Source organism: Bos grunniens, chromosome 15 (genome assembly GCF_055505025.1).
Source record: "Bos grunniens cultivar Pamir isolate PY7600 chromosome 15, Bosgru_T2T1.0, whole genome shotgun sequence".
Classification (NCBI taxonomy): domain Eukaryota; kingdom Metazoa; phylum Chordata; class Mammalia; order Artiodactyla; family Bovidae; genus Bos; species Bos grunniens.
Window position 1 is genome coordinate 57,241,951 of NC_141179.1, and position 25,185 is coordinate 57,267,135.

Here is a 25,185-nt window from a genome sequence, read left to right on the forward strand (position 1 = left end):
ATCCGCCACAGGCATACATGTGTTCCCCATCCTGAACCCTCCTCCCTCCTCCCTCCCCATACCATCCCTCTGGGTCGTCCCAGTGCACCAGCCCCAAGCATCCAGTATCGTGCATCGAATCTGGACTGGTGACTCGTTTCATATATGATATTATATATATTTCAATGCCATTCTCCCAAATCATCCCACCCTCTCCCTCTCCCATAGAGTCCAAAAGACTATTCTATACATCAGTGTCTCTTTTGCTGTCTTGTATACAGGGTTATCATTACCATCTTTCTAAATTCCATATATATGCGTTAGTATACTGTATTGGTGTTTTTCTTTCTGGCTTACTCTGCTTTTTAACATGCTGTCTAGGTTGGTCATAACTTTCCTTCCAAGGAGTAAGCATCTTTTAATTTCATGGCTACAATCACCATCTGCAGTGATTTTGGAGCCCCCCAAAATAAAGTCTCTCACTGTTTCCACTGTTTCCCCATTTTACTACTTAGTAATTCTTGATATTAGATTTTCCTGTTCTAGTTACTGCTGTGGTATTCCTGTTCTGGCTAGACTATGACTGATAAGCAATATTTATTAGTGATGAAGTCTAGATTATGACCATCAATGTGGATGGTGGAGGTATGTGGAGGAAGTGGTAATGGGAAATGAAGACATCAAGACACAGAGAAACTGAAGGGTTGGAAGGGTCATCTACACCGAAGTTGAAGTCACAAGTAAGATAAGAGAGAAAGACAATGTGCCAGGAGCTCATTGGCTCAGCATCATGACCACATTAGACCACGACCTCTAGGCACTTGCACAATGAACCCAGAAGCTCTAGAAGAACATCCAGTTTCAGTTCTGCTTAAAATATCCTGCATGAAACAGCTGAGTAACACCACTGTTAGATAATGTCAACCCTAGTCTGGGATCAGGAAATCTAGTTCTAATCCTGGCTTTATCATGTACTGATCCACAAACTAGTTATTTCTCATTGGGATGCCTTTGGCTAAGCTATTGCCTCTACCCAGATTCCCCATCTCTGTTTGGGAAAATACTATTTTTCCTTCAAGGTGCAACACAAATACAGTTCTGAGCACAAAGATCATTTTCCACAGAGTAGGAGGGGGACTCACCCTCCTCCACTGAGGCTCCACTGCATTTGCCTTACTCTTTTCTGGACGGCCCTCACCACACATGGTCCTGTACTGTGTTTGTTTGTAAACATGCCCTATCTCCTTCACTGGCTGGGAACAGCTCTTAGGCAGGACTATATTTCACTCATTTGCCTCTCCCCAGCACTCAAAAGAAGGATATAGTAGGAATATAGTAGGTACCCAGGGAATGTTAATTAAATAGGTTGCTAAGGTGGGGCATGGGAATGAGTTATAAGCATGCTTGTAGGGGGTACAAGTTTGAGCTGTGTGTGGAGACTACACAGAGTGATCTATGAGCCTGTGATGAGCATGTAGGGGTTGCAGATGTGTGGTTTGTAAAGGAGAAGTGGTTCATGTATGTGTGTCATGGGCAGATGTCCCATGTGAACATGGGAGAAACTCCCAGGGGCTTGCCCTCTCTACAGCCTGGGCCAGGCTGGAGTCGTCCATGGCACTGGTCTCTTCTCCTCCCACCCCGGCCCCTTCTTTCCTACCTTATTTGCACATCACTCTCCAGTCCATGGGCCCCTTGTTCAACAGCTTTCTCAAAGGACATTATGGTATTCTCAGGTCCCAGCTGTGTAAGAAAAGGACATCAGGCCTTTAATCTCACAGTCTTTACTGCCAACATCCCTTGTACGGTAGGGAGGGGACCCAGTAATGACAAGACTTTAGGAAGGAGAGTTTGGCTCCCTTGGCTCTTTTTTCAAAGAATCTGCCTATATTCTACTCTACCGAACCTGATTTGGGGACTTGGTTCATCTGAGGCAATGTCATTGGGTACAATAAAAAAAAAAAAAAAAAGACTGAGAATTAGGTGACCTGGGTTCAAGTCCAACCTTTACATTTAACTCCTTATTTCTGTCATCTCAAGCCAAACTCTTTACTTCTCCAGGGGCTCCTGGATCTGATGTGCCATTGTCTCACCCACACCCATGCACATCTGTACTCACCCACATCCATCATGCTCAGACCTACCATGGGTGCACCTCTATGACCAAAGAAGTCTGGCTTGGGTGCTAATTTATCTTTCTCCTGAACACAGGGAGAATAAGTCCCAAATGGCACCACATAGAGACATAAAAGGATAAGGAGGAAGGGCAATCCAACAACCACTTGCAGAACTGAAAAAGTTGGAAGGAGAAAGTGACAAAAAAGAAAAGAGGAATAAAGAACCATCCCAAGCAAATAACTATCCCCAAAACAACAGTCAGTAAACGCCTAGTGCATGGGTTCATTGAATCTATGGACTCATTGATTTACTCTCAGTTTCTGTCATATCCCCATATTCTTTCAGTGACTTGAAAGTAAAGAACTATTCAAATAAAAAGTGTTATTAAGTCAAAATTATTGCAAATGCAAATTTACAAGGGAATGAGTTGTATGGGAGGTAGAAGGAGAGGGAATGTTAAGGAATAACTTCTCAGAAGGAGGAGTAGTTTGGTTGGTTCTGAGAAAGTCCTCAAGCCCTTAAGGATCAGCCTAAAATGCCCCTGTACTGAAGGCAGTGAGGGATAGTAGAAGGGATACTAGTTTAAAGAAATCCAAGTTCAAAGCGAGACTACTATTTTCTAATTTTGTGCCTTAGACATGTTGTTTAACCTCTTCGGATCTTCACTTTTCTCATTCTGAAAAATGGAACTATTTTGCTACTAACATCTATCTCATGTAATTAATATGCCAGGGTTGACTCATCACAGGTTCTCAGTAAATAGTAGACACTTCTCTCTTTCTCCTCATTCATCTCTTAAATACACACACAGACACAGACACAGACACACACACACACACACAGACACACACACACACACACACACACACAGCCTGACCATAATACCTGTTATCACTGGCCACTCCCCAACACATACTATTTAGACCTTGGAGGATTTTACCCATTTGTACACTTAAAAATTACCACCTATGTTGCTTTCAAATCTAGATCTGCCAGCTCTAACCTCTCAACTTTGTGAGCATAGTACACCACTTGTTTCTTCTTCTTTCACTAGTATTCTGGTATCTTCTCATTCTAGCTAAAATTCAGGAAATGAAAAACAAAAGAGTCATTATTGTCCCCTGTAAGTTCTTGCCCCCAGAAACATTTCCTAAAATCCACTGGTCACATACACATACACACGTGTACACTCAATGACAACACTACCAATTGAGTTTTTTTCTTTCCTGCATCCTTGCACAAGTCAGGAAGCAGGCACTTCCTGTTTAACCAGCAGTAAAAAAAAAAGACATAGAAGAAGGTCCTCCTGTTTCTCAGTTAGGGTGCTGAGAGAGAATTCCATTCTCAAAATAGTTTCATATACAGCTCTTGACTCTTGTTTGTTTCCATGATATTTCACTGGGGACTGTTTTGAAGTACTAAGATGTGTTCAGGGGATATCTGCACTTGGTTCTAGAGTTGAAAATAGTAATATTTGAATTTAAACTAAAAGAACTCTGACTTGTACCACCACTGGTCAAATAAAACTAAAATTCCCTCTACCCTCCCCACAACTACTTCAATCTATTCCCAGTCAATGTGTAACAACAGAGAGAAAATTCTTATTTTTCTAGAAGCAGAATCCCTTTTTAGAAGAGGACCTGTCTGATCAGAGAAATGCTGTGACAGGCCATGTAGGGTTGTGAGTTCGACCAGAAGAAGCATGCCTGAGTAACAAGCTAAATGAATTTCAAAAAGCTACAGTGCTGGCTGTCTACCAACCTTGTCTGGCTGAGTAAAGTACACTAGCTAAAGTCAGAGCTGGAAGAATCAGGGAAAGTTCCACCCTTAGGACATACCTTCTCCTTCCAAATGGATCAAGTAGAAGGCCACAGGCCAGGAAAGCAAAACCATCGCAGATATGCTGCTCAGGTGTATGTAGGGAGCAAAGACCTGAGAGAAAGCCAAAAGTCAGGCTGAACACATCTGGACAGACAGGGCTACAACTAAGGATGGTGCTTACCTGCAGTGACAGCCCAATGGTGAGCCATCTCTCTCTCCAAAAAGTTAATAAAATCCACATCAAAAATGAGCAAAGCAGAATCACTATCAGAACCATGATCTAGGGAAATAAAAAGAATATCTTGACTTCTTTGGGGCTTCCCTGATAGCTCAGTTGTTAAATAATCTGCCTGCAATGAAGGAGACCCTGGTTCGATTCCTGGGTTGGGAAGATCTGCTGGAGAAGGGACAGGCTATCCATTTTTCTTGGTCTTCCCTTGTGGCTCAGCTGGTAAAGAATCTGCCCATAACACAGGACACCTTGGTTCGATCCCTGGGTTTGGAAGATCCTCTGGAGAAGGGAAAAGGCTACCCATTCCAGTATTCTGGCCTGGAGAATTCCATGGACTGTATAGTCCATGGGGTCACAAAGAGTTGGACACAACTGAGCAACTTTCACTTTGACTTCTAGACACTAAGCTCGGATCAGAACTGTCTTTGGGAAATGTGCATGAGTGTGTGATAAGTCACTTCAGTCACGTCCGACTCTTTGCAACCCTATGGACTGTAGCCTGCCAGTCTCCTCTGTCCATGGGATTCTCCAGCCAAGAATACTGGAGTGGATTGCCATGCATGTACTCACAGTTTCAGGGACCTAATTTCCTCATCTTTTTTAATCTAACCATTCTTTAATAGTCCATGGATCTAATAATCTACCTTCTTTGCTGTGAAGTCTTTTTTGTGCACCATGGTTAGAAAGAAAAAAAAAAAACACACAAAAAACAAACCTACACAGCTATGTGGTCTGATTCCTTTACTGATTTATTATCTCCATGTCAGCTTGGCCCTCAACATTGCTTAGCATGTCTCATTCAGTTTCAACAGTAGCCATTACAAATATTCGCTTTTTAAAAATACGACTCAATACAATCTCAGGTAAACAATATTTTGTTCAATGTATGCTTTCCCCAAATAGACTATAAGCTTCACAAAATCAGGGATAATGTTCATGATTATATATTTATTGTCTTTTGAATGTCTGACACATAATAAACTTTCTGTAAATATTTGGTGAACAGATGAAAAAAACCTGCTGGCCAGAAAACTATATTTAGTCATAGGAAATGAACATTGAGACCAAGAATACATAACTTTAACTGCTTCCCTTCAAATAGTTTTCTATATGTATGTAGCCCTCTAGACAGTGCTTGGCTTCCACTCCTCCATAATTCTTTATCTATGAAAGTAACTGAATCTGTAATTAAACCTTATAAAAGAAACTCCAGGCCTTGCTGCCCTCAGGGTTAATTTTTCAAATATTTAAGGAAGAAATATTTCAACTTTAAAAAACTCTTCCAAAGAATAAAGAGGGAATTTTCTCTAACTTGTTTCTTGAAGCCAAAAAAAAAAAAAAAAAAAAAACCCACTGATATTCACACTCAACAAGGACATTATAGGAAACAAAAATGACAGTCCAAACTCTTTTATACATGGATCTATGCAGATATTAAAATCTTTAATAACTTATTAGCAAACCAAATACATCACAATACAAACTTTAATAGACAAATGAGACTCACCTGAATCACATGTAATTCTGTGATTTTATTCAACATCAAGCTTTACTAATGATTTAAGGCAATTATAAGGTACAGATAAAACAGTTTCCCTTGGAGATCTGTCAAAAGTAGCTATTCATAAAAAGGTCTTTCCTATAATATGATATATTCTGGTCTGGGACTCAAACTGTGAGGTGTGTTTTGAGTAAAGTATGTGGAAACATTTCTTCACAGAAGGAATCTTTTGGGTTATGGTGCATCATTTTTTAAAAAATATATTTTGTTAACTATACAACTTCAGCCAGCCATGCCTCCCACCTTACAAATCTATAAATTCCAGGTAAGTTTATTTATTGTAAGCAACCTAGATACACCTATTTAGATCCTCCTAGAAATTTCCATAGATAAGGACTCTCCATTATCTTTTGGCTAATAAATATCTTTAGTATGTTTATTAGGAGGTTGGGTTATTAGTTATATATAGATTTTTTTTAAATAAAGAGTTTTAATTGAGGTCATTCATTATTCTCTGAGCACATTTAAGTAGAAGGGAATACACTATAGGCCTGATTGCTAACCCTTTCCTTCCAGGTTTACTCTTTCCCACTGAAATTCCAAGCCCTAAAGAAACTCCCTTGCCAAGAAGACTTAAAGACCAAGGGCTTAAAGGTCCACACAAATTAGTCATCTTCCAAAGGTATTCCAACTTATCTAACAACCAGCTCCACTACTTCTCATTGGCTACGCATTTGTAACTGGAATTTGATCACAGAATACCTGAAGAGATGATGGCTTTGTTAAATATATATCCTGTATATATCCTGTATATATGTATCCTTTGTTAAATATATATATATATCCTGTAGAATATGTGTCAGAATTGATTCTGAGGATGCTTGCCAAGGAAAAAACAATGTAATATTAAGGATGCTAGACAAGGAGAAAATAAAGTAATATTAAACCAGGCTGAATTTATTGATACATGTGCACTTACCAGAGATTCTAAAGTCAATGTATCAGCATCCAGGTATTATGCATCTCAGAGTGGTTCTGTTTGTGTATCTGAAACCTTGGCTCAATAATTCAGTTCAGTTCAGTCACTCAGTCATGTCCAACTCTTTGTTACCCAATGAACTGCAGCACACCAGGCCTCCCTGTCCATCACCAACTTCCAGAGTTTACCCAAACTCATGTCCATTGAGTCAGTGATGCCATTCAACCGTCTCATCCCTTGTCGTCCCCTTCTCCTCCTGCCCTCAATCTTTCCCAGCATCAGGGTCTTTTCAAATGAGTCAGCTTTTCACATCAGGTGGCCAGAGTATTGGAATTTCAGCTCAATAGTAGCCCATGCTTTATAAAATTGGGACACCAGCAATTTCTTAGTGTAATATGGAAGAAAGAATCCAATGATTTATTGAGAAAAGTTTACTGGAATGCGGAGCTAAGCCACTCTATATCATGCTCTGTGGGAGGTCTCAGAGGACACTGAAAAGCTCATTGGTGAGGAAAGTGTCAGCATCCTTGAAAAGCACTGTAGTGGCCATCCTTTATGCCTGGATAAAGGTGAGAAGTGCTGCCATTGAAACTGGTTCCCTGAGTTCAAAGACAATGATGAGATTCTGCTAGGAAGAGGCCAAGTAGCAGCACTCACTGCCAGAGGCAACGTAAGCATGGTTTCTATAATAGACACAAGCCTGGAATAGTGATTAGAATGGTTTAATCCATAGGTTATCTTGGTAGTGACTAACTGCTCATGGTGTCCCAACTCCAAAACCCATAGGATCTCAGTAAGGCCTATTATGTTCACTCTTCAATTTCCTGTTTCTCTGTATGACCTTGTGATTTCAATTTCCATTCATTCTAACCCTTAAATTTGTATTTTCAGCTCATCCTTTCCTTTTGAGTAAAAGGAAATTTAAGGAGACCACTCAGAGTTTGACATGTTCCTGGATTTGAGGAAATACAAGGAATGGTATCAAAGCCATACCTGAAAGCCTATAAATAGCAAGGGGCTATGCTAGAGATGCTCAAGCCCATGGCAGAACAAAATGAGGGAGGCAGTGTTGGAAATGAGATGCATGTCTTCAGATGTTGGGTCAGTGATACCTGCTTCCTCCGACCAGATATGGATCCTCTGTTACTGCTAGTAAAATTTTATTTTTAAATTTATTTATTAAAAAAATTTATTAGAATATAGTTGCTTTACAATGTTGTATTAGTTTCTATTGTACAGCAAAGGGAATCAGCTGTATGTATACACATATTCCCACTTTTTTGGATTTCCTTCCCATTTAGGTTACAACAGGGTCTGACTCTTTGTGACCCCATGGACTGTAGTCTGGCAGGCTCTTCTGTCCATGGGGATTCTTCAGGCAAGAATATTGGAGTGGGTTTCCATGCCCTCCTCCAGGGGCTCTTCTTGACCTAGAAATTGAACCTGCATCTCCTGTGTCTCCTGCATTGCAGAATTCTTTTCCACTGAGCCATCAGGAAAGCTCGGTCTACTACAATAAACTAAAATTCTTAATGACTGAAATAAGAAAGTTCTGTGACTATGAAGGACTGGGAAAATAATGGAGTTTGCCCAGGATTTTATGGGAATGGGAAGAACAGAATCACAGAATGAGTTTAACATGGAGTAGTGAGGAAAAAAAAAATGGAGAAGGAAATGGCAACCCACTCCAGTTTTCTTGCCTGGAGAATCCCAGGGACGGGGGAGCCTGGTGGGCTGCCATCTATGGGGTCACACAGAGTTGGACACGACTGAAGCAAATTAGTAGTAGCAGTAGCAGCAGTGAGAAAAAATAAAATTTGGGTTCAGCTTGGTCAGTAAGCCAGTTCCACCTGTTAGACACTGAATGATTTCAGTTGAAACAGTTTAAGCAGGTCTCTTGTTTCTAAGGGAGACAAAGAAAGGGAAGCTCTGTATTTAACACTTAGTGCCAAGAGGCACATTCAGTCCTTGTCTCAGGTCTCCTATGAAGATTCAGATGTCCTACCTTATGATACCAGTGCAGGTATAGTTCATTTTTTTCCCAACACAGCAAAAATCCAAGTACCTGAAAAAAAAAACAAAGAAAGAGAAAAAAACCAAGATGCTACACAAAACTGAACTCAAAATTCCTTTCACAGTCTGGCATTACATTCACTCTTTGCTACACCTTCCCTTTTCATCATCTAAGAGTTTGCCATGCTGTTCCTCTGGCTAAAAAGCTCTCCCTTCCCATGCATGGACCCATCAAACACAGTTCACGTGTTACTTCCTAGCTGTAACTTTCACTGGCAATCCAGAGAGAATTTACTATCTTCTCTGGGATTTTATAACAATCAGTACATTTATATCCTTCCTGAGTTTCTACCAATTTTCTTTTCTGTGTGATGGAGCTTATTCCTGGTGTTAGGTAGAGACACTAGTAAGAGAACAGAGGTCATGGGCCAGCCCTTCCAAGGGTCATTTAAAAGTTCTTTTTTGGGACTTTATTTGTGGCTCAGTGGTTAAGAATCTGCCTTGTGATGCAAGGGTTTGATCTCTGGCTGGGGAACTAAGATCTCACATGCAGAGGAGCAACTTAGCCCATACGCCACAACTACAGAGTCCATACACATCAGTGAAAGACCTTGAACTATGCAACCAAGAACCAAAGACAGCCAAATAAATAAATAGTTTTCTTTTTTTTTTTAAGCTCTTCTTTGAGGAACTAGTGCCATTGTCACAACTGTTACCCACTGCTGTTAACATTGGTATTAGTCAGTAAACCTTAATTAGGTTTGGATCTAATTAATTCAAGCCTTAATTAGGTTTGAATCTATGTAATCACCAAGTCAGTGTGAAGACACAGACTGAAAACTGGAGTCGTCCAATTCTTAGGTTATTAAGGAGAGTTTGAATGCATAAGGCACTCACCTTTTTATCAAAATAATTTTATGGATATGATTTTATTTGTACTTTGGTGGTGGTTTAGTTGTTAAGTTGCACACAACTCTTGTGACCCCATGGACTATAGCCACCAGTATCCTCTATCCATGGGATGTTCCAAGCAAGAATACTGAAGTGGGTTGCCATTTACTTCTCCAGGGGATGTTTCTAACCCAGGGATCAAATTTGGGCCTCCTGCATTGCAGGCTGATTCTTTACTGACTGAGTCACCAGGCCATTTATTTGTACATTACCAAGCTCTATAAAATATCATTAAATATTATGATAATTCTCATCAGAACCAAGACATTGAGGCTTAGAAGAGTTATGTGACTTGGTCAAGGTTACAAAATAACTTAAAGCAGAAATAGAATCTAGGTCTCCTCTGTTGTTGCCACTGTATCCAAAAACAGGTAGGGTAGAGGAGAAGCCTATTGAAAAACACATGGCTTATTGGACAGTGGAAGTCCATCTTGGTTTTATTTTGATCATGTATGAGAGTAGTACAATTCAATGGCCAGATGCTTGCCCAAAATACATCATTCATCTGCATTTTTCTCATTAAATAGAAAAATTTCTAACTAATTTCTATCTACAGACACCCTTCACACAATGACTTTCAAAATGATAATCTTAATTAGAATCTGATTTATATCAAGTATCTTAGTCTACTTTTCAGGCCTTACAAAATCTAGCACAAGTCTATTGTTTTAACCATATTCCCCATTTTTATTCACTATCCCCTACATGCTAACAGTACTGATTCTTCTCTCTTATCTAGTCACACTCCATATATCTCTGTCTTACTGACTTTGTCATGATGTTGCCATGGTCTGGACTTTCTTCTGCACTACCATAAACATGTGTCTAAATCCAACATCCTTTCAAGATCCCACTCCTCTGCCACCTCCTCCAAGGAGTTTCACTTAATCCTCTTGACTGAAAGTTGCCTCTTCCTTCTCAGAACCCAGGCTGAACTTTATTTAGGCCTTCTAATGACAATTATAATGCTCTGTCTGTGTTGGTTATTTTTGTCTAGGACTTACTTCCCTACTAGATTCTAAACTCATTGAATTAAGGACTATTGTAACTCTATTTCTCATACCTCTGTCTTTGAAGTGCCCTGAATAAAAACAGAAACTGCATGTCTTTGATCTCTGTAACCTCAGTACTTATGGCTCATACAATAATCAATATATTTTGCTGAAAGAAAAGTTAATGCAAATGTCAACTGATTTGGGAGTTGGGTTTTTTAGTATCAGATAAGAAATCAGTGGGGACAAGAAATTATGAAATCAGAGAAAGATATATATATGTCCAATGTGTAAGTGGGTACCGAAAAACTCCAGTAACCTAAACGTTAGTCTCCCATAAATGTTCCACTTCTACAGATTCCGCTACTGCTTGCCCTCAGTTTCTCATATTACATGACGCTGCTATGTCTGGTGTGAATTTCTCACACTACAGATATTACTATGTCAGGAAACAGGCAGGGTCTCTACTGTGTAAAGATACTTGCTAAAATAAATGTACTTTGCACTTGGACTAGGGGACTAGCACTTGCACAGTATAACAGGTGTAACACACTAGATAATTTGTAAGGCCCAGAAAGACTGATTCTCAGGAGATGCGCTATGAAATGAATAGTTAAATGTATAAAAGTACTGCCATGTGAAGGTGTGAGCATCTAAAATGACAATACTGAGTGAACCAGAAAGTAAGCCATGAAACAGAGGAAGAGAAAAAGGATGTCCTGCCTCCTTTTCAAAGGGTCAAAGAAGAAAGACATACCTTCTAACAGCACAAGCCTTTCCCCCTGCAATCTATCCCTCCTCCCTAATATTCAAGGGGCTGATGTAAACCCAAACTATGCTAAGAGTGATCTGAGGGCTCCCAGCACCAACTGGGAACCATACCACAGATAAGAGCACCTCATGAGGCTACTCAAGAAGTGGGTGGGAGAAATAGGAAACATTACTCACCACCAGCATTGTTGTGTAGGCAGCCAGGATCCCAATGACACTCAGCAAGACAAGGGACCAAAAGAACCAAATTCTTGCACCTAGGAAAACAACCCTGCAAAAATATGTTTCAATTCCTAAAATACATAAATTAGTAGCATCTGTGTCAAGGATAAGGGATAGGACTGGACTAGATGAGGTATAAGAAAAACAGGGGCTGAAAAGAAAAGCAATTTGGGAATAGATACCCTTTGGGGATATTTATTTGAGAAGTTTTAACTTTGTTCTACAGACAATTATGTACTTTAACAGGGTTCTGTATGAGTTGCATGGCTTTTAAAAGCTATTTAAGATACTATTAGAATTAGAATACTATTTAGAATACTCAAAAACTTTGTACTCAGTAAAAAAAATATGGAAATTCTGGAATGTCAAAAGAGGAAAAGTCATCTGTAAGTTCACTGCTTTCACATAGCTAATACTTTCCATTTCGGCAGATTTTTTATCCATATAAATATATGTTTTCTTACATAACAGCAAGCCACTATATTAATGTCTATATTCTGTGTAAGAGCTCTGGATCCTTTAAAAACATCTCTGGTCTCTTTTGTGTCTAAAGTAGTTTATGAGACAAAACTGCTAATAAATTGATTTCTTAAACAAAGTTATAATTGCACAAGCCTCTTAGATAGCATCACCCATCAGAGGGGCAGACAGAAGAAACAAGAAGAACTACAATTCTGCAGCCTTTGGAATAGAAACCACAATCACAAAACAACAAGAAAAAATTGAAACAGCAGAGGATTATGTCCCAGATGAAGAACAAGATAAAACTCCAGAAAAACAACTAAGTGAAGTGGAGAGAGGCAAGGATTAAAAGAGTTAAGAATACTGACAGTGCAGGTGATCCAGGATACAGAAAAAGAATGGAGGCAAGGATTGAAAAGATGTAAGAACTGTTTAATAAAGACCAAGAAGAAAAGAACACACACACATAGATGAACAATAGCTGAAATGAAAAATACAGTAGAAAGAATCAATAGCAAAATAAGTGAGGCAAAAGAATGGATAAGTGATCTGGAAGACACAGTGGTGGAAATCACTGTTGTGGAACAGAAGAGAAAAGAATGAAAAGAAATGAAGACAGTCTAAGAGACCTCTGAGACAACATTAAATGCATCAACATTCACATGATAGGGGTCCCAGAAAGAGGAGACAGAAAGGACTTGAAAAATTATTTGAAGAGATAATAGTTGAAAACTTCCCTAACATGGGAAAGGAAACAGTCACTAAAGTCCAGGAAATGCAGAAACCCAGGCAGGATAAACCCAAGGATAAGCATGACAAGACACATAGTAATCAAATTCACAAAAATTAAAGACAAAGAAAAAATATCAAAAACAACAAGGCAAAAGCAACCAATTACATACATGGGAATCCCCAGAATGTTACTAGTTGACTGCTCAGCAGAAACTCTGCAGGCCAGAAGGGAATGGCACAATAAATTCAAAGTGATGAAAAGGAAGAACCTACAAACAAGAATATTCTACACAGCAAGGCTCTCATTCAGAATCGATGGAGAAATCATAAGTTTTATAGTCAAGCAAAAGCTAAGAGAATTCAGCACCACTAGACAACCTTATACATATACAGACAACTGTATCAAAACCTCATGGAAACAGCACAACCAAAAACTAATTAGATGTGTGCATGTGTACACACACACACACACACACAAAAGGAATCCAAACACAACACTATAAACTTAGTCATCAAACCATAAGAAAATAGAACAAAAGAGGAAGGAAAGAAAAAAGACCTAGAAGAACAAATCCAAAACAATTAAGAAAATGGCAGTGGAAGCATACATATCAATAATTAAATATAAATGTATTAAATGCTCCAATCAAAAGACATACACTAGCTGAATGGATACATAAAAGACCCATATACATGCTGTCTATGAGAAACCCGCTTCATATCTAGGAACACATTCAGACTGAAAGTGAGGGGATAGAAAAAATATTCCATGAAAATGGAAATCAAAAGAAAATTGGAGTAGCAATACTCACATTAGGCAAAATAGATTTTAACATAAAGACTGTTACAACGGACAAAGAAGAACACTACATAGTGATCAAGGGATCAATCCAAGATGAAGCTCTTATAACAATTGTAATTATATATGCACCCAACATAGGAGCATGCCAATATATAAGACAAATATTAATGGCCACAAACGGGCAAATCGATGGTAACACAATAATTGTGGAGGATGTTAACACCTCAGTTATATCAATGGACAGATCATCCAGACAGATGATCAATAAGCAAACACAAGCCTTATGTAACATATTAGACCAGATACACTTAGTTGATATTTATAAAGTGTGTGCTGTTGTATTCAAGTCTTTGTGAGCCCATGGACTGCAATCCACCAGGCTCCTCTGTCCATGGAATTTTCCAGGCAAGAATACTGGAGTGAGTTGCCATTTCCTACTCCAGGGGATCTTCCTACCCAGGGATTGAACCTATGTCTCTTGCTTTGGCAGGCAGATTCTTTACCACTGTGCCACCTGAGAAGCTGATATTTATAAAGCATTCTATCCAGAAGCAGCAGAACACAAATTCTTCTCAAATACACATGGAACATTCTCCATGACTGACCACATGCTGGGCCACAAAGCAAGACTTGGTAAACTTAAGAAAACTGAAATCATATAAAGCATCCTTTCCAAGCACAACTCCATGAGATGAAAAGTAAACTACATGAAAAAAGTATAAAAAACAAAAACACTTAGAGGCTAAACAGTATACTACTAAACAACCAATGGAGCACTGAAGAAATTAAAGAAGTAAAAAAAAAAAGAAAATCTAGAGACAAATGACAATGAAAACATAATGACCTGGAACCTATGAGATGCAGCAAAACCTATTCTACCAGGAAAGTGTATATCAATACAATCTTACCTCAGGAAACAAGAAAAATCACAAATAAACAACCTAACCTTGTACAAAAAATAACTAAAGAGCAAGAAAACCTGAAATTAGTAAAAGTAAAGAAATCATAAAGAACAGAATAGAAATAAATGAAATAGAAACAACAACAACAACAAAAAAACAATAGCAAAGATCAATGAAACTAGAAGCTGGTTCCTTGAAAAGATAAACGAAATTATAAACATTTGGCTAGACTCATCAAGAAAAATGGGAGAGGACTCAAATCATTCACATTAGAAATGAAAAATAAGAGGTTACAACAGACACCACAGGAATACACAGGATCATAAGAGACTACTATGAGCAATTATAAGTCCCCCAAATGGACAACTTGGAAGAAATGGACAAATTCTTAGAAAGGTACAACCTTCCAAGACTGAAACAGGAAGAGATAGAAAATATGAACAGACCAGTCATATGTACTGACATGGAAAGTATGATCAAAGGTCTTTCAAGAAAAAAAGTCTAGGACCAAATGGCTTCATGGGCAAATTCCATCAAAGGTTTAGAGAAGAGTTAACATCTATCCTCATGAAACTATTCCAAAGAAATTTCAGAAGCAAGAATACTCCCAAACTTATTCTATGAGGCCACCAAAACCCTGGTAAAAAAACCAGACAAAGATACCACAGAAAAGAAAATTATAGGTCAATAACTGTGATGAATATAGATGCAAAAATCCTCAACAATATTCTATCAAACTGAAACCAACAACAGATTAAAAGGATCATACATCATTATCAAGTGGCATTTATCCCAGGGATGCAAGGATTCTTCAATATATACAAATCAATCAGTGTGATACACCACATCAACAAGTTAAAGAAAAAAAAACCATAAGATCATCTCAATAGATGCAGAAAAGCTTTTGAAAAAAATTCAGTAGCTATATATGATAAAAACTCTCCAGGAAGTGGTCATAGGTGGAATATACCTCAATATAATAAAGGCTATGTATGACAAACCCACAGTTAACATCATATTCAACAATGAAAAGGTGAAAGCATTTCCTCTAAGATCAGGAACAAGACAAGAATGTCCACTCTCACCAGTTTTAGTCAACATAATTTTGAAAGTCTTAGCCATGGCATTCAGAGAAGATAAAGAAATAATTCAACCTGAAAAAGAAGAAGTAAAACTGTTACTGCATATGACAAGATACTATAAGTAGAATATCCTACACAAAGCTACTAGAGATCATTAATGAATTTGGTACAGTTTCAGGATACAAAATTAACTCTATTACATTCCTATGCATTAACAACAAAAAATCAGAAAGAGAAATTTAAGAAACAAATCCATTTACCATCACATCAAAAAGAATAAAATATGTAAGAATAAATAAATCTACCTACGGAGGCAAAAGACCTGAACTCTGAAAACCATAAGTCACTGATGAAAGAAATTGAAGATGGAAAGATGTACCATGTTCTTGGATGGGCAGAATCAATATTGTCAAAATGAGTATACCATCCAAGGCAATCTATAGATTCAATACAGTCCATACGAAAACACGAATGCCATTTTTCACAGAACTAGAACAACAACAACAAAAAATTAAAACATGTATGGAAACACAAAAGACCCTGAGTAACCAAACCAAACATTGGAAAGAAAAATGGAGCTGGAGGAATCAGGCTCCCTGACTTCATACTGTATCACAAAGTTACAGTAATCAAAATAGTACTGGCACAAAGTATGGTACTGTCACATAGACAGAAATATAGATCAATAGAACAGGATGGAAAAAACAGAAGTAAACTCACATGTGCTAAGTCATGTCTGACTCTTTTTGTGACCCTATAGACTGTAGACAGCCAGGTACCTCTGTCCATGGGATCCTCCAGGCAAGAATACTGGATTGGGTTGCTGTGTCCTCCTCCACAGGATCTTCCCAATCCAGGGACTGAACCTACGTCTCTTAGGTCTCCTGCATTGACGGACAAGTTCTTTACCACTATTATCACCTGGGAAACCCAAAACTCAAAACACCTATGACCAACTGATGTATGAAGAAATAGGCAAGAATACACAAAGCAGAAAATACAGTCTCCTTGATAAATGGTTCTGGGAAAACTGGACAGCTACTTGTAAAAGGATTAAATTAGAACATTCTTTAACATCATACACAAAAATAAAATAACAATGGGTTAAAACTCTAAATGTAAGAATAGTGAAAGTGAAAGTTAAGTCACTCAGTTGTGTCCGACTCTTTGTGACCCCATGGACTGTAGCCCACCAGGCTCCTCAGTCCATGGAATTTTCCAGGCAAGAGTACTGGAGTGGGTTGCCATTTCCTTCTCCAGGGGATCTTCCCAACCCAGGGATCGAACCCAGGTTTCCCGCACTGCAGGCAGACGCTTTACCGTCTGAGCCACCAGGGAAGCCCCAAACATAAGAATAGATATTATAAAATTCTTAGAGGAAAACATAGGAAGAGCACTCTTTCACGTAAATTGCAGCAATACCTTTTTGATACATCTCCTAGAGTAACGGGAAAAAATAAATAAATGGGACCTACTTAAACTCAAAAGCATCTGCATAACAAAGGAAACTATTAACAAAATGAAAAGACAACACACGGAAAGGGAGAAAATATTTGTAAATTATGTGACTGACAAGGGATTAATCTCCAAAATATACAAACAACTCATGTATCTCAACTGCAAACAAGCAATGGAATATAAAAAATTGGGCAGAAGACCTAAATAGACATTTCTCCAAAGAAAACACAGAGATGGCCAAGAAGCACATGAAAAGATGTTCAACACTGCTATTTATTAGAGAAATGAAAGTTAAAATTACAATGAGGTATCACCTCATGCCAACCAGAATGGCCCTTATAAAAAAGTCTACTATTTACAATAGCCAAGACAAGAAAACAATCTTAGTGTCCACTGATGACTTAATAAAAACGTGGTATATACATACAGGAGAGTATCATTCAACTATATAAAAAATGAAAAATGCCATTTATGACAATAAGGATGGACCCTGACAGCATTATGCTAAGTAAAATCAGTCAGAGAAAGAAATAAATACCATATGACTTCATTCATACATGAAAAATGAAAACCAACCAACCAAACTCATAGACACAGAGAACAGATTGGTGATTATCAGAGAGAGGTGAGAGGTGGACAAATGGGTGAAAATGGATAAAAAGGTGTAAACTTCTAGTTATAGAATAAACATGTCCTGGGGATGAAATGCATATAGCATGGTGATTATAGTTAATAATACAGTATTGTATATTTGGAAGTTGTTAAGAGAATATTTCTTAAAAATTCTCATCACACACAAAAATTGAAACTATGTGTGATGTAGAATTTTAACCAGACTTACTGCAGTGATCATTCCACAATATATAGAAATAGCAAATCATTATGCTATAATATATACCTAAAAGAAATGTAATATTGTATTTCAACTACATCTCAATATAAAGTTCTCTAAAACTAGGTAAAATTTTATAAAGAAGTCAAACATTTCTTATTTCCAATATTGTGGAGAACTTTAGAATTGATGAATAAATAAAGAATGCATATAAATGAGAAAACTAAATCCCACAAGATAAAGGAAGAAAACCAAAAAGAAAATAAATTACTAAAGAAATCAGTTTCAATACCTGGTAAATAATTAAATTAAATAAAAATAAATTTCTTCTATAAATTAATAAAAATGATTCAAAATTAGAATAGTCAATGCTGTCAATGGAAGTTTAAAATAGAAAGCCAAAACCTTTATTTTGAATGGAAACTACTACCTTTTGAGAAATACTTTAGTAATAGGAATAATGAATTTTACTAGTGTTTTATTCTTCTTGACTGAATAATGCCACTTGTGGGAATCTCCTGTAAGACTCTAAGTCAGAACACAAAGATTTCTCTACACTCATATTCTAGAAAAACTAATAATGCTTAACAATAAAAAATAAGTAAGTGCACTACCTCCTTACCAGTTGGCTCAGTGGGTAAAGAATCTGCCTGCAATGCAGGAGATGCAAGAGACATGGGTTGGGAAATTCCCCTGGAGAATTTCTTCCTCCAGGGGACTTCAGTATTCTTGCCTGGAGAATCCCATGGACAGAGGAGCCTGGTGGGCCATAGTCCATGGGGTCGCCTAGAGTTGGACACAACTGAAGCGACTGAGCACGGAAGTGCACTACAGTATCTTCATGTCATGAAAGACTCTAAAACCATTTAAAGTGATTTTCATTGAGTTTTAATAATTTGTCAAAATGTGTACAACTATTTTAAATGGGGGAAAAAAGAAAAATTACATATATGGTACAAGCATAATATAAAAATAAGCATAGGAAAAAAGACTGAGAAGTACACCAAGTGATTGCCACTGAAGAATAAGATAATATTTTCTACTTTTCTGCATTTCTTAATATTTAAAACAACATATTTTACTTATATAAAGAAAAAAGTAAACTGTATTACATTTTTAAAGCCTCATACTAAAAGATACCACTTTTGCCCTCAAATACCAAGTAATGGTACAATATATCAGTCAGACCAGAGAAACTGGAAGAGCTAGGAATAGTTCAGAGCAGGAATCTGGCTAGAAAAGATGATGAGATGGGACACTGTTTCTGTCTCCAGAGTCTTAGAAAGCCCAGTAAAGAAAGAAGGAAGAAACAGAGGCTGGAGGTGAAGCAGAGACATCAGGGTTCATGGACAGAGATCATGAAGACCAACCAGTGTAGGTATCAGTAACCCAGACAGAGAAGCTGAGGACCAAGGTATCAGGGAATCATCTGAATAGAAGGACTGGGGGCACGGGAAGCACAGAGAAAGCGTCTCACTGAGCAGATTTGGTCTAAGTGTGAGAGGGAGCATAGGTGGAAGGGAAGTATAGTAGCTGAGGGTGCTGAGCAACCATACCCCTCCCCAGAGTTGTGCCTCCCATCCACTAGCTGTAGAACACCCAATTTTTTCCCACTTTTCCTCTTATGTCACCAGATCTTTTCAGCCTGAAGTAGCATCCATGTGGCTATTAGACCAAAGAACCCTTGCTGCTGCTAAGCCGCTTCAGTCGTGTCCGACTCTGCGCGACCCCATAGACAGCAGCCCACCAGGCTCTGCCATCCCTGGGATTTTTCAGGCAAGAACACTGGAGTGGGTTGCCATTTCCTTCTCCAATGCATGAAAGTGAAAAGTGAAAGTGAAGTCACTCAGTCGTGTCAGACTCTTTGCGACCCCACGGACTACAGCCTACCAGGTTCTTCCGTCCATGGGATTTTTCCAGGCAAGAGTACTGGAGTGGGTTGCCATTGCCTTACTCAAATGAAAAATTAAAAAAAGTGAAACTCACCAGTCAAAGCCATTGTATTCATTTGAAGTCTCCACCCATGTAAACAGCAAAATTGTAGACAAGAAAAATGACATAATCAGCCATGGGTAAAATATTCGCTCTCTCTGGGAAGAGAAAGAAGGAAGTCTCATTTAGCTCCATTTATCCATTGTATCTCAGCAACATCTGCTTATACTGCCCAGAGGTCTACATAGTTACACTGCAGCATTACACTCCCCAGGCTGGAGAGAACACTGTATTCTTTTACCCCTATGGAATTTTGTAAAAGCCTATTTATAACATTACCCTGAACTGGAATCATTTTTGTATAGATTTGTATCTGATGTTATCTGTTTCTTTTTTGAGTAAAAGGAACTTCTGTTACCCTTCTATATATCGCCAATGTGGAGATCCAACCAGTCCATTCTGAAGGAGATCAACCCTAGGATTTCTTTGGAAGGAATGATGCTAAAGCTGAAACTCCAGGACTTTGGCCACCTCATGCGAAGAGTTGACTCATTGGAAAAGACTCTGATGCTGGGAGGGATTGGGGGCAGGAGGAGAAGGGGACGACAGAGGATGAGATGGCTGGATGGCATCACTGACTCGATGGACGTGAGTCTTGGTGAACTCTGGGAGTTGGTGATGGACAGGGAGGCCTGGCGTGCTGTGATTCATGGGGTCGCAAAGAGTCGGACACGACTGAGCGACTGATCTGATCTGATCTTATCACAGTGTCTCAACAACCATCTGTTGAATTTATCCATCTCTTCAAGTATCAAATGTTTGTTCATTAGTTGAGTAACATATTCATTCACAAATTCACTTAGTCATTTATCTACCCACATTTTTGGGAAGGGAGGAATTTAGGGAATAAACAAGCTCCTTTTTTTTTTTTTTCAGTATCCATTTTATATGAATACAATGTTAGGGACTTCACAAATGATTTTCATTTGTTTTATTACTCAATATAGTCATATAAGTTAGGTATTGTTAACCTCATTTTGCAGAACTAAAGCTCAGAGAGGTAAGGTAATTGACTCAAGGTCACATAGCTAAGCGGTGGCAGGGGCACTATCCAGATATGTGAGCCCAAAGTCAAGATGGAGAGTATTTTTATGGAGAAGGTGAACAAACTGATTCTTGAAGACTACCCCATGAACTGAAACCGTATCAAATTCAGCCAACCCAGAGTTGTCAAGCCCTGGGAACATTACTGTACCATATGAAAGAGAAATTTTGCCTCCTTGGGATACTGCATCCAAACTATTAAAAATGTATAGAGTCTCTGCCTTATATAAATTATGTGGCTATTGTGAAGACTAAGGGTAAGAAATAAAATGGGAAACAGAAAGAATACCCCAAAAAGGTGAGAGACACTACAAGCATTAAGGCACTTAACCACTGCTTCCAGCATGTAGGAAGATGAAGAGAGCATGTTTTGATTCAGGTTTATATGCACTCTCTACATAAAACCTGTGTGACCTTTTAAAAACATGTATCAGATAAAGACTCCCCTGCTTACAACTCTCCCAGAACTTCCTACTATATCAGAATAATCATTCAAACTGCCTGCCATGGCCCTAAGGTCCTACATGATTAAGACTTGCCCACTCCTGACCTCGTCCCACTCTACAAACTAATGTCATTACTGAACTCCATTCATGATGGTTTTTTTTTGTTTGTTTCTAAAACATGACCAAATCTGTTCCCATTTCAAGAGATTTGCATTTCCTGGTTCCTCAGGCTGAGATATTTTTGCCCCCAGACATATACATGGCTGGTCCCAAGGTCTTCACTTGAGACTGCTCATGTGACATTGTTTCAAAGTAGTCTTCTCTAACTGTGTTTCCATCTACCTAACACATTTTCCTATGCATTGTCTTCAAAGCTCTTATCTCCAGCTGAAACCACCTTTCTTCATTACTGTTTACTACCTAACTCATCCCTGTGACACGCAGGAGAGCCAGAGGCTTAGTGGTCTTATTCACTATGGCACACATTCAATAAATGACGGATAAATCCATTTCCTTATTTTGATTTTCACTGTTGCCATTCATTTGAAAATGTTAAAAGCCTCCACACTGTTCCAGGATAAAGTTCAGTTTAGTTTGACATAAAGTTACTACACAATCTGGTTAAAATATTCTCCAACCAGATCACTTACCATTTATCACCTAATATGTGTAAATTCAACAATGGAAGTTCATTTTTTACTGAACACACTACTGTTCTCCTTGGTGTCTTAAAATCTTTAGGGACTCTTAGCTCCCTACGTGGCAGAAATAAAATTCTTAAAACCACAGTCTGTCCCGCCTCTGTCTCTAACTTCATTTCCCGTCACTTCTCCATCCATATCCTCTTCTCTACCAAAAATACACTTTATTCTAAGCGCTTTGACTCCTCCTCTGATATCACTTCTTTTGCCACCTTCTTTTCTTTACCTATCCAATTCTGATCACCTTTCACCTTATAAATAGCTATTTTTGACCCATTACACATGATGCATGACTGTCTGCATAGGCAGACACACACAGACACACACACAATTATAGCACTTCTTTCAAGGCCCACGTCCCCCATATCTAAGAAAATATGGCCCATCTCCTTCCCATCGCTCTGTACCAAAGAACAGCAGCAGAGTGGACGTCTGGGTTTTTTCTTCTGTTGGGCTTCCCACTTGCAGCTGTAGCAGCCATTAAGGAAAGTCATATAGCATTCATAGTTGAAGTGGTGTTTAATCCATGAATTATTTTCTCTTCTTCCTGTCTCCTCATTCCCAACCTCAGTCCTGTTAATGTCATCCATGCTTCACCCTTTTGCTGGAATGGTAAATAAAATAGTCAGGATCCAGAAGCTCCCTCAAATGTCTCCTACCCCACAATTCTACAGAAAAGTCTCCTACATTGCAGGCAGATTCTTTAACAGCTGAGCCACAAGGGAAGCCCAAGAATACTGGAGTGGTGAGAGTTGGACTGTGAAGAAAGCTGAGCACCAAAGAATTCATGCTTTTGAACTGTGGTGTTGGAGAAGACTCTTGAGAGTCCCTTGGACTGCAAGGAGATCCAACCGGTCCAATCTGAAGGAGATCAGCCCTGGGATTTCTTTGGAAGGAATGATGCTAAAGCTGAAACTCCAGTACTTTGGCCACTTCATGTGAAGAATTGACTCATTGGAAAAGACTCTGATGCTGGGAGGGATTGGGGGCAGGAGGAGAAGGGGACGACAGAGGATGAGATGGCTGGATGGCATCACTGACTTGATGGATGTGATTTTGAGTGAACACCGGGAGTTGGTGATGGACAGGGAGGCCTGGCGTGCTGCGATTCATGGGGTCACAAAGAGTCGGACACGACTGAGCGACTGAACTGAACTGAACTGAACTGAGCCTATCCCTTCTCCAGGGGATCTTCCTGACCCAGGAATAGAGCCAGGATCTCCTGCATTGCAGGAGGATTCTTTACCAACTGAGCTATCAGGGAAGCCCCAACAATGGATAGATCTTTCAAAAGTTTATAATCTAGGGAGATGCACTGGATATGGTGTAGAAGAGTAGAGCTTCACCCTCTCTTTCTCATGAATTAGCTTAGTATTTATTGAAAATGTTACATTATTCAATGTTTACTTTTCTTATCTCTAAAATGGTACCATATTCTCTGCCCTAGCCAACTAATAGATGCTGAAAATATCAAATTAGATGATAGATATGAATGTGTTTTTAAAACTGTGGTATGCTCGTGAAGTAGCTTGAGAATTTAGAGGCATGGGTTAAGTATATGAAAAAATACAATTCTTGACTAATGAGTTAGACATACAAATGGCTTCCCCTTGCCATTCTCACCTCACATATGGCATTTTTAAGAGTTAGCCTCAATCAAAAATGACGGAATATTCAGAACAGCAGTTGCTAAAATTAGACAAGTTTATTTTCGCTTTTACCAACAAAAATTTGCCCCTAAAAACGTATAAATAATGTGGCATGCTACTTCCCAATGTCGTTAGAACCCAGACATCTTCCAGTTTGTTCTTCCATCACAGCGCATGGCTCCTTCTCAGGGTACAAAATGGATGGTCAAGCTATATCTATCACTCCAAATTCCAACTATCAGGAAGGAAGAAGGAACAAAGAAGGGTGCTCCCCCTTATTTTAAGGACATTTAAAGAAACTGTATGAGACATTTTACTAACAGGGGTTTTCTTACTAGTAAAAAAGGGAAAATAGATATTGAAAGATATCTAGCTGTCACTCCTGCATTTCCTCATACCTCTGTGATAGAATAAAGTTCTCAGACAAAGGAACTTCTAGAGAATGTGTGGAATTAGGGGAGTAAAAGAAAAAATTAAATCAAACGACAAAAATTCTTAAGACTTGTCTTAAAGACAATAGTCTTTGCCACTGGAAATTTTCTGTTGTGCTTTTTTTTTGTGTGTGTGAAAGACAATCTAATGTTGTAGTTAAGAACACGAAGTCTGGACTTCCAATTTAAGATGGCTGAGTAGAAAGATGTGCAATCATATCCTCTTGTGAAAGCTCCAAAATTGCAACTAGCTGTTGAACAACCATGGACAGGAGGATGCTGGAACCCACCAAAAAAAAAAAAAAAGATACCCCATGTCCAAAGACAAAGAAGAAGCTTCAGTGAAGTGGTAGGAGGGGTGCAATCATGATAAAATAAAATCCTATATCTGCCAGGTGGGTGACCCATAAACTGGAGAACAATAATACCAAAGAGCTTCATTGTTGTGAAGGTTCCAAACCCCATGTCAGGCTTCCTAGCCTGGGGATCCAACAAAAGGACTGGGAATACCTAGGGAATCTGGCCTTGAAGTGAGTGGGATTTAATTATAGGACTACCACAGGACTGTGGGAAACAGAGACTCCAATCATGGATTGCACAACAAAATCTTCCATAGGAGACTGAACCAAAACTACCTAATAGTGTTGGAGAGCCTCCTGTGGGGGCATGGGTTGGCAAGAGCTCACCAGAGGGATGGGGGCACTAGTAGCAGCAGGATGGGAAGGTCCGCCTCAGTGTAAACCCTCTTGGAGTTCACTATTAACCCTACCATAGAGCCCATAGATCCTAGGGCTAGGTCTCCTCAGGACAAACAACTACCAGGGAGGGAGTGTAACCCCAGCCTCAGCAGATAATTGGATTACAGCTTTTCTGAGCAAGGCTCTGCCCACCAGAGCAAGACCCAGTTTTTCCCATTGCCAGTCCCTCCCATCAGTCTTACACAAGTGACTTAGTCTCATCCATCAGAGAGTAGATAGAAGAAACAAGAAGGGCAGTCCTGTAGCAGCTAAAACAAAAACCATATTACAGAAAGTTAATCATGATGAAAAAGCAGAAAGTTATGTTCCAGATGAAGG

At 38.9% G+C, this 25,185-nt stretch overlaps 1 protein-coding gene across 1 annotated transcript in view; it reads right to left on the reverse strand.

The window, feature by feature from the left end:
- Positions 1-22,619, reverse strand: part of LOC147358329 (glycerophosphodiester phosphodiesterase 6-like) — a 95,196-nt gene extending 72,577 nt beyond the window's left edge. Inside the window, exons 1-9 of the mRNA XM_086338192.1 lie at positions 22,437-22,619; positions 19,833-19,936; positions 11,532-11,625; positions 8,633-8,692; positions 4,097-4,195; positions 3,933-4,026; positions 3,098-3,172; positions 2,121-2,266; positions 1,637-1,719 (exon numbers count right to left, since the gene is read on the reverse strand). Coding sequence (XP_086194318.1) covers positions 1,637-1,719; positions 2,121-2,266; positions 3,098-3,172; positions 3,933-4,026; positions 4,097-4,195; positions 8,633-8,692; positions 11,532-11,625; positions 19,833-19,936; positions 22,437-22,619 — 938 coding nt within the window. The remainder of the gene's footprint in view (positions 1-1,636; positions 1,720-2,120; positions 2,267-3,097; positions 3,173-3,932; positions 4,027-4,096; positions 4,196-8,632; positions 8,693-11,531; positions 11,626-19,832; positions 19,937-22,436) is intronic.
- Positions 22,620-25,185: the final 2,566 nt, after the last annotated feature.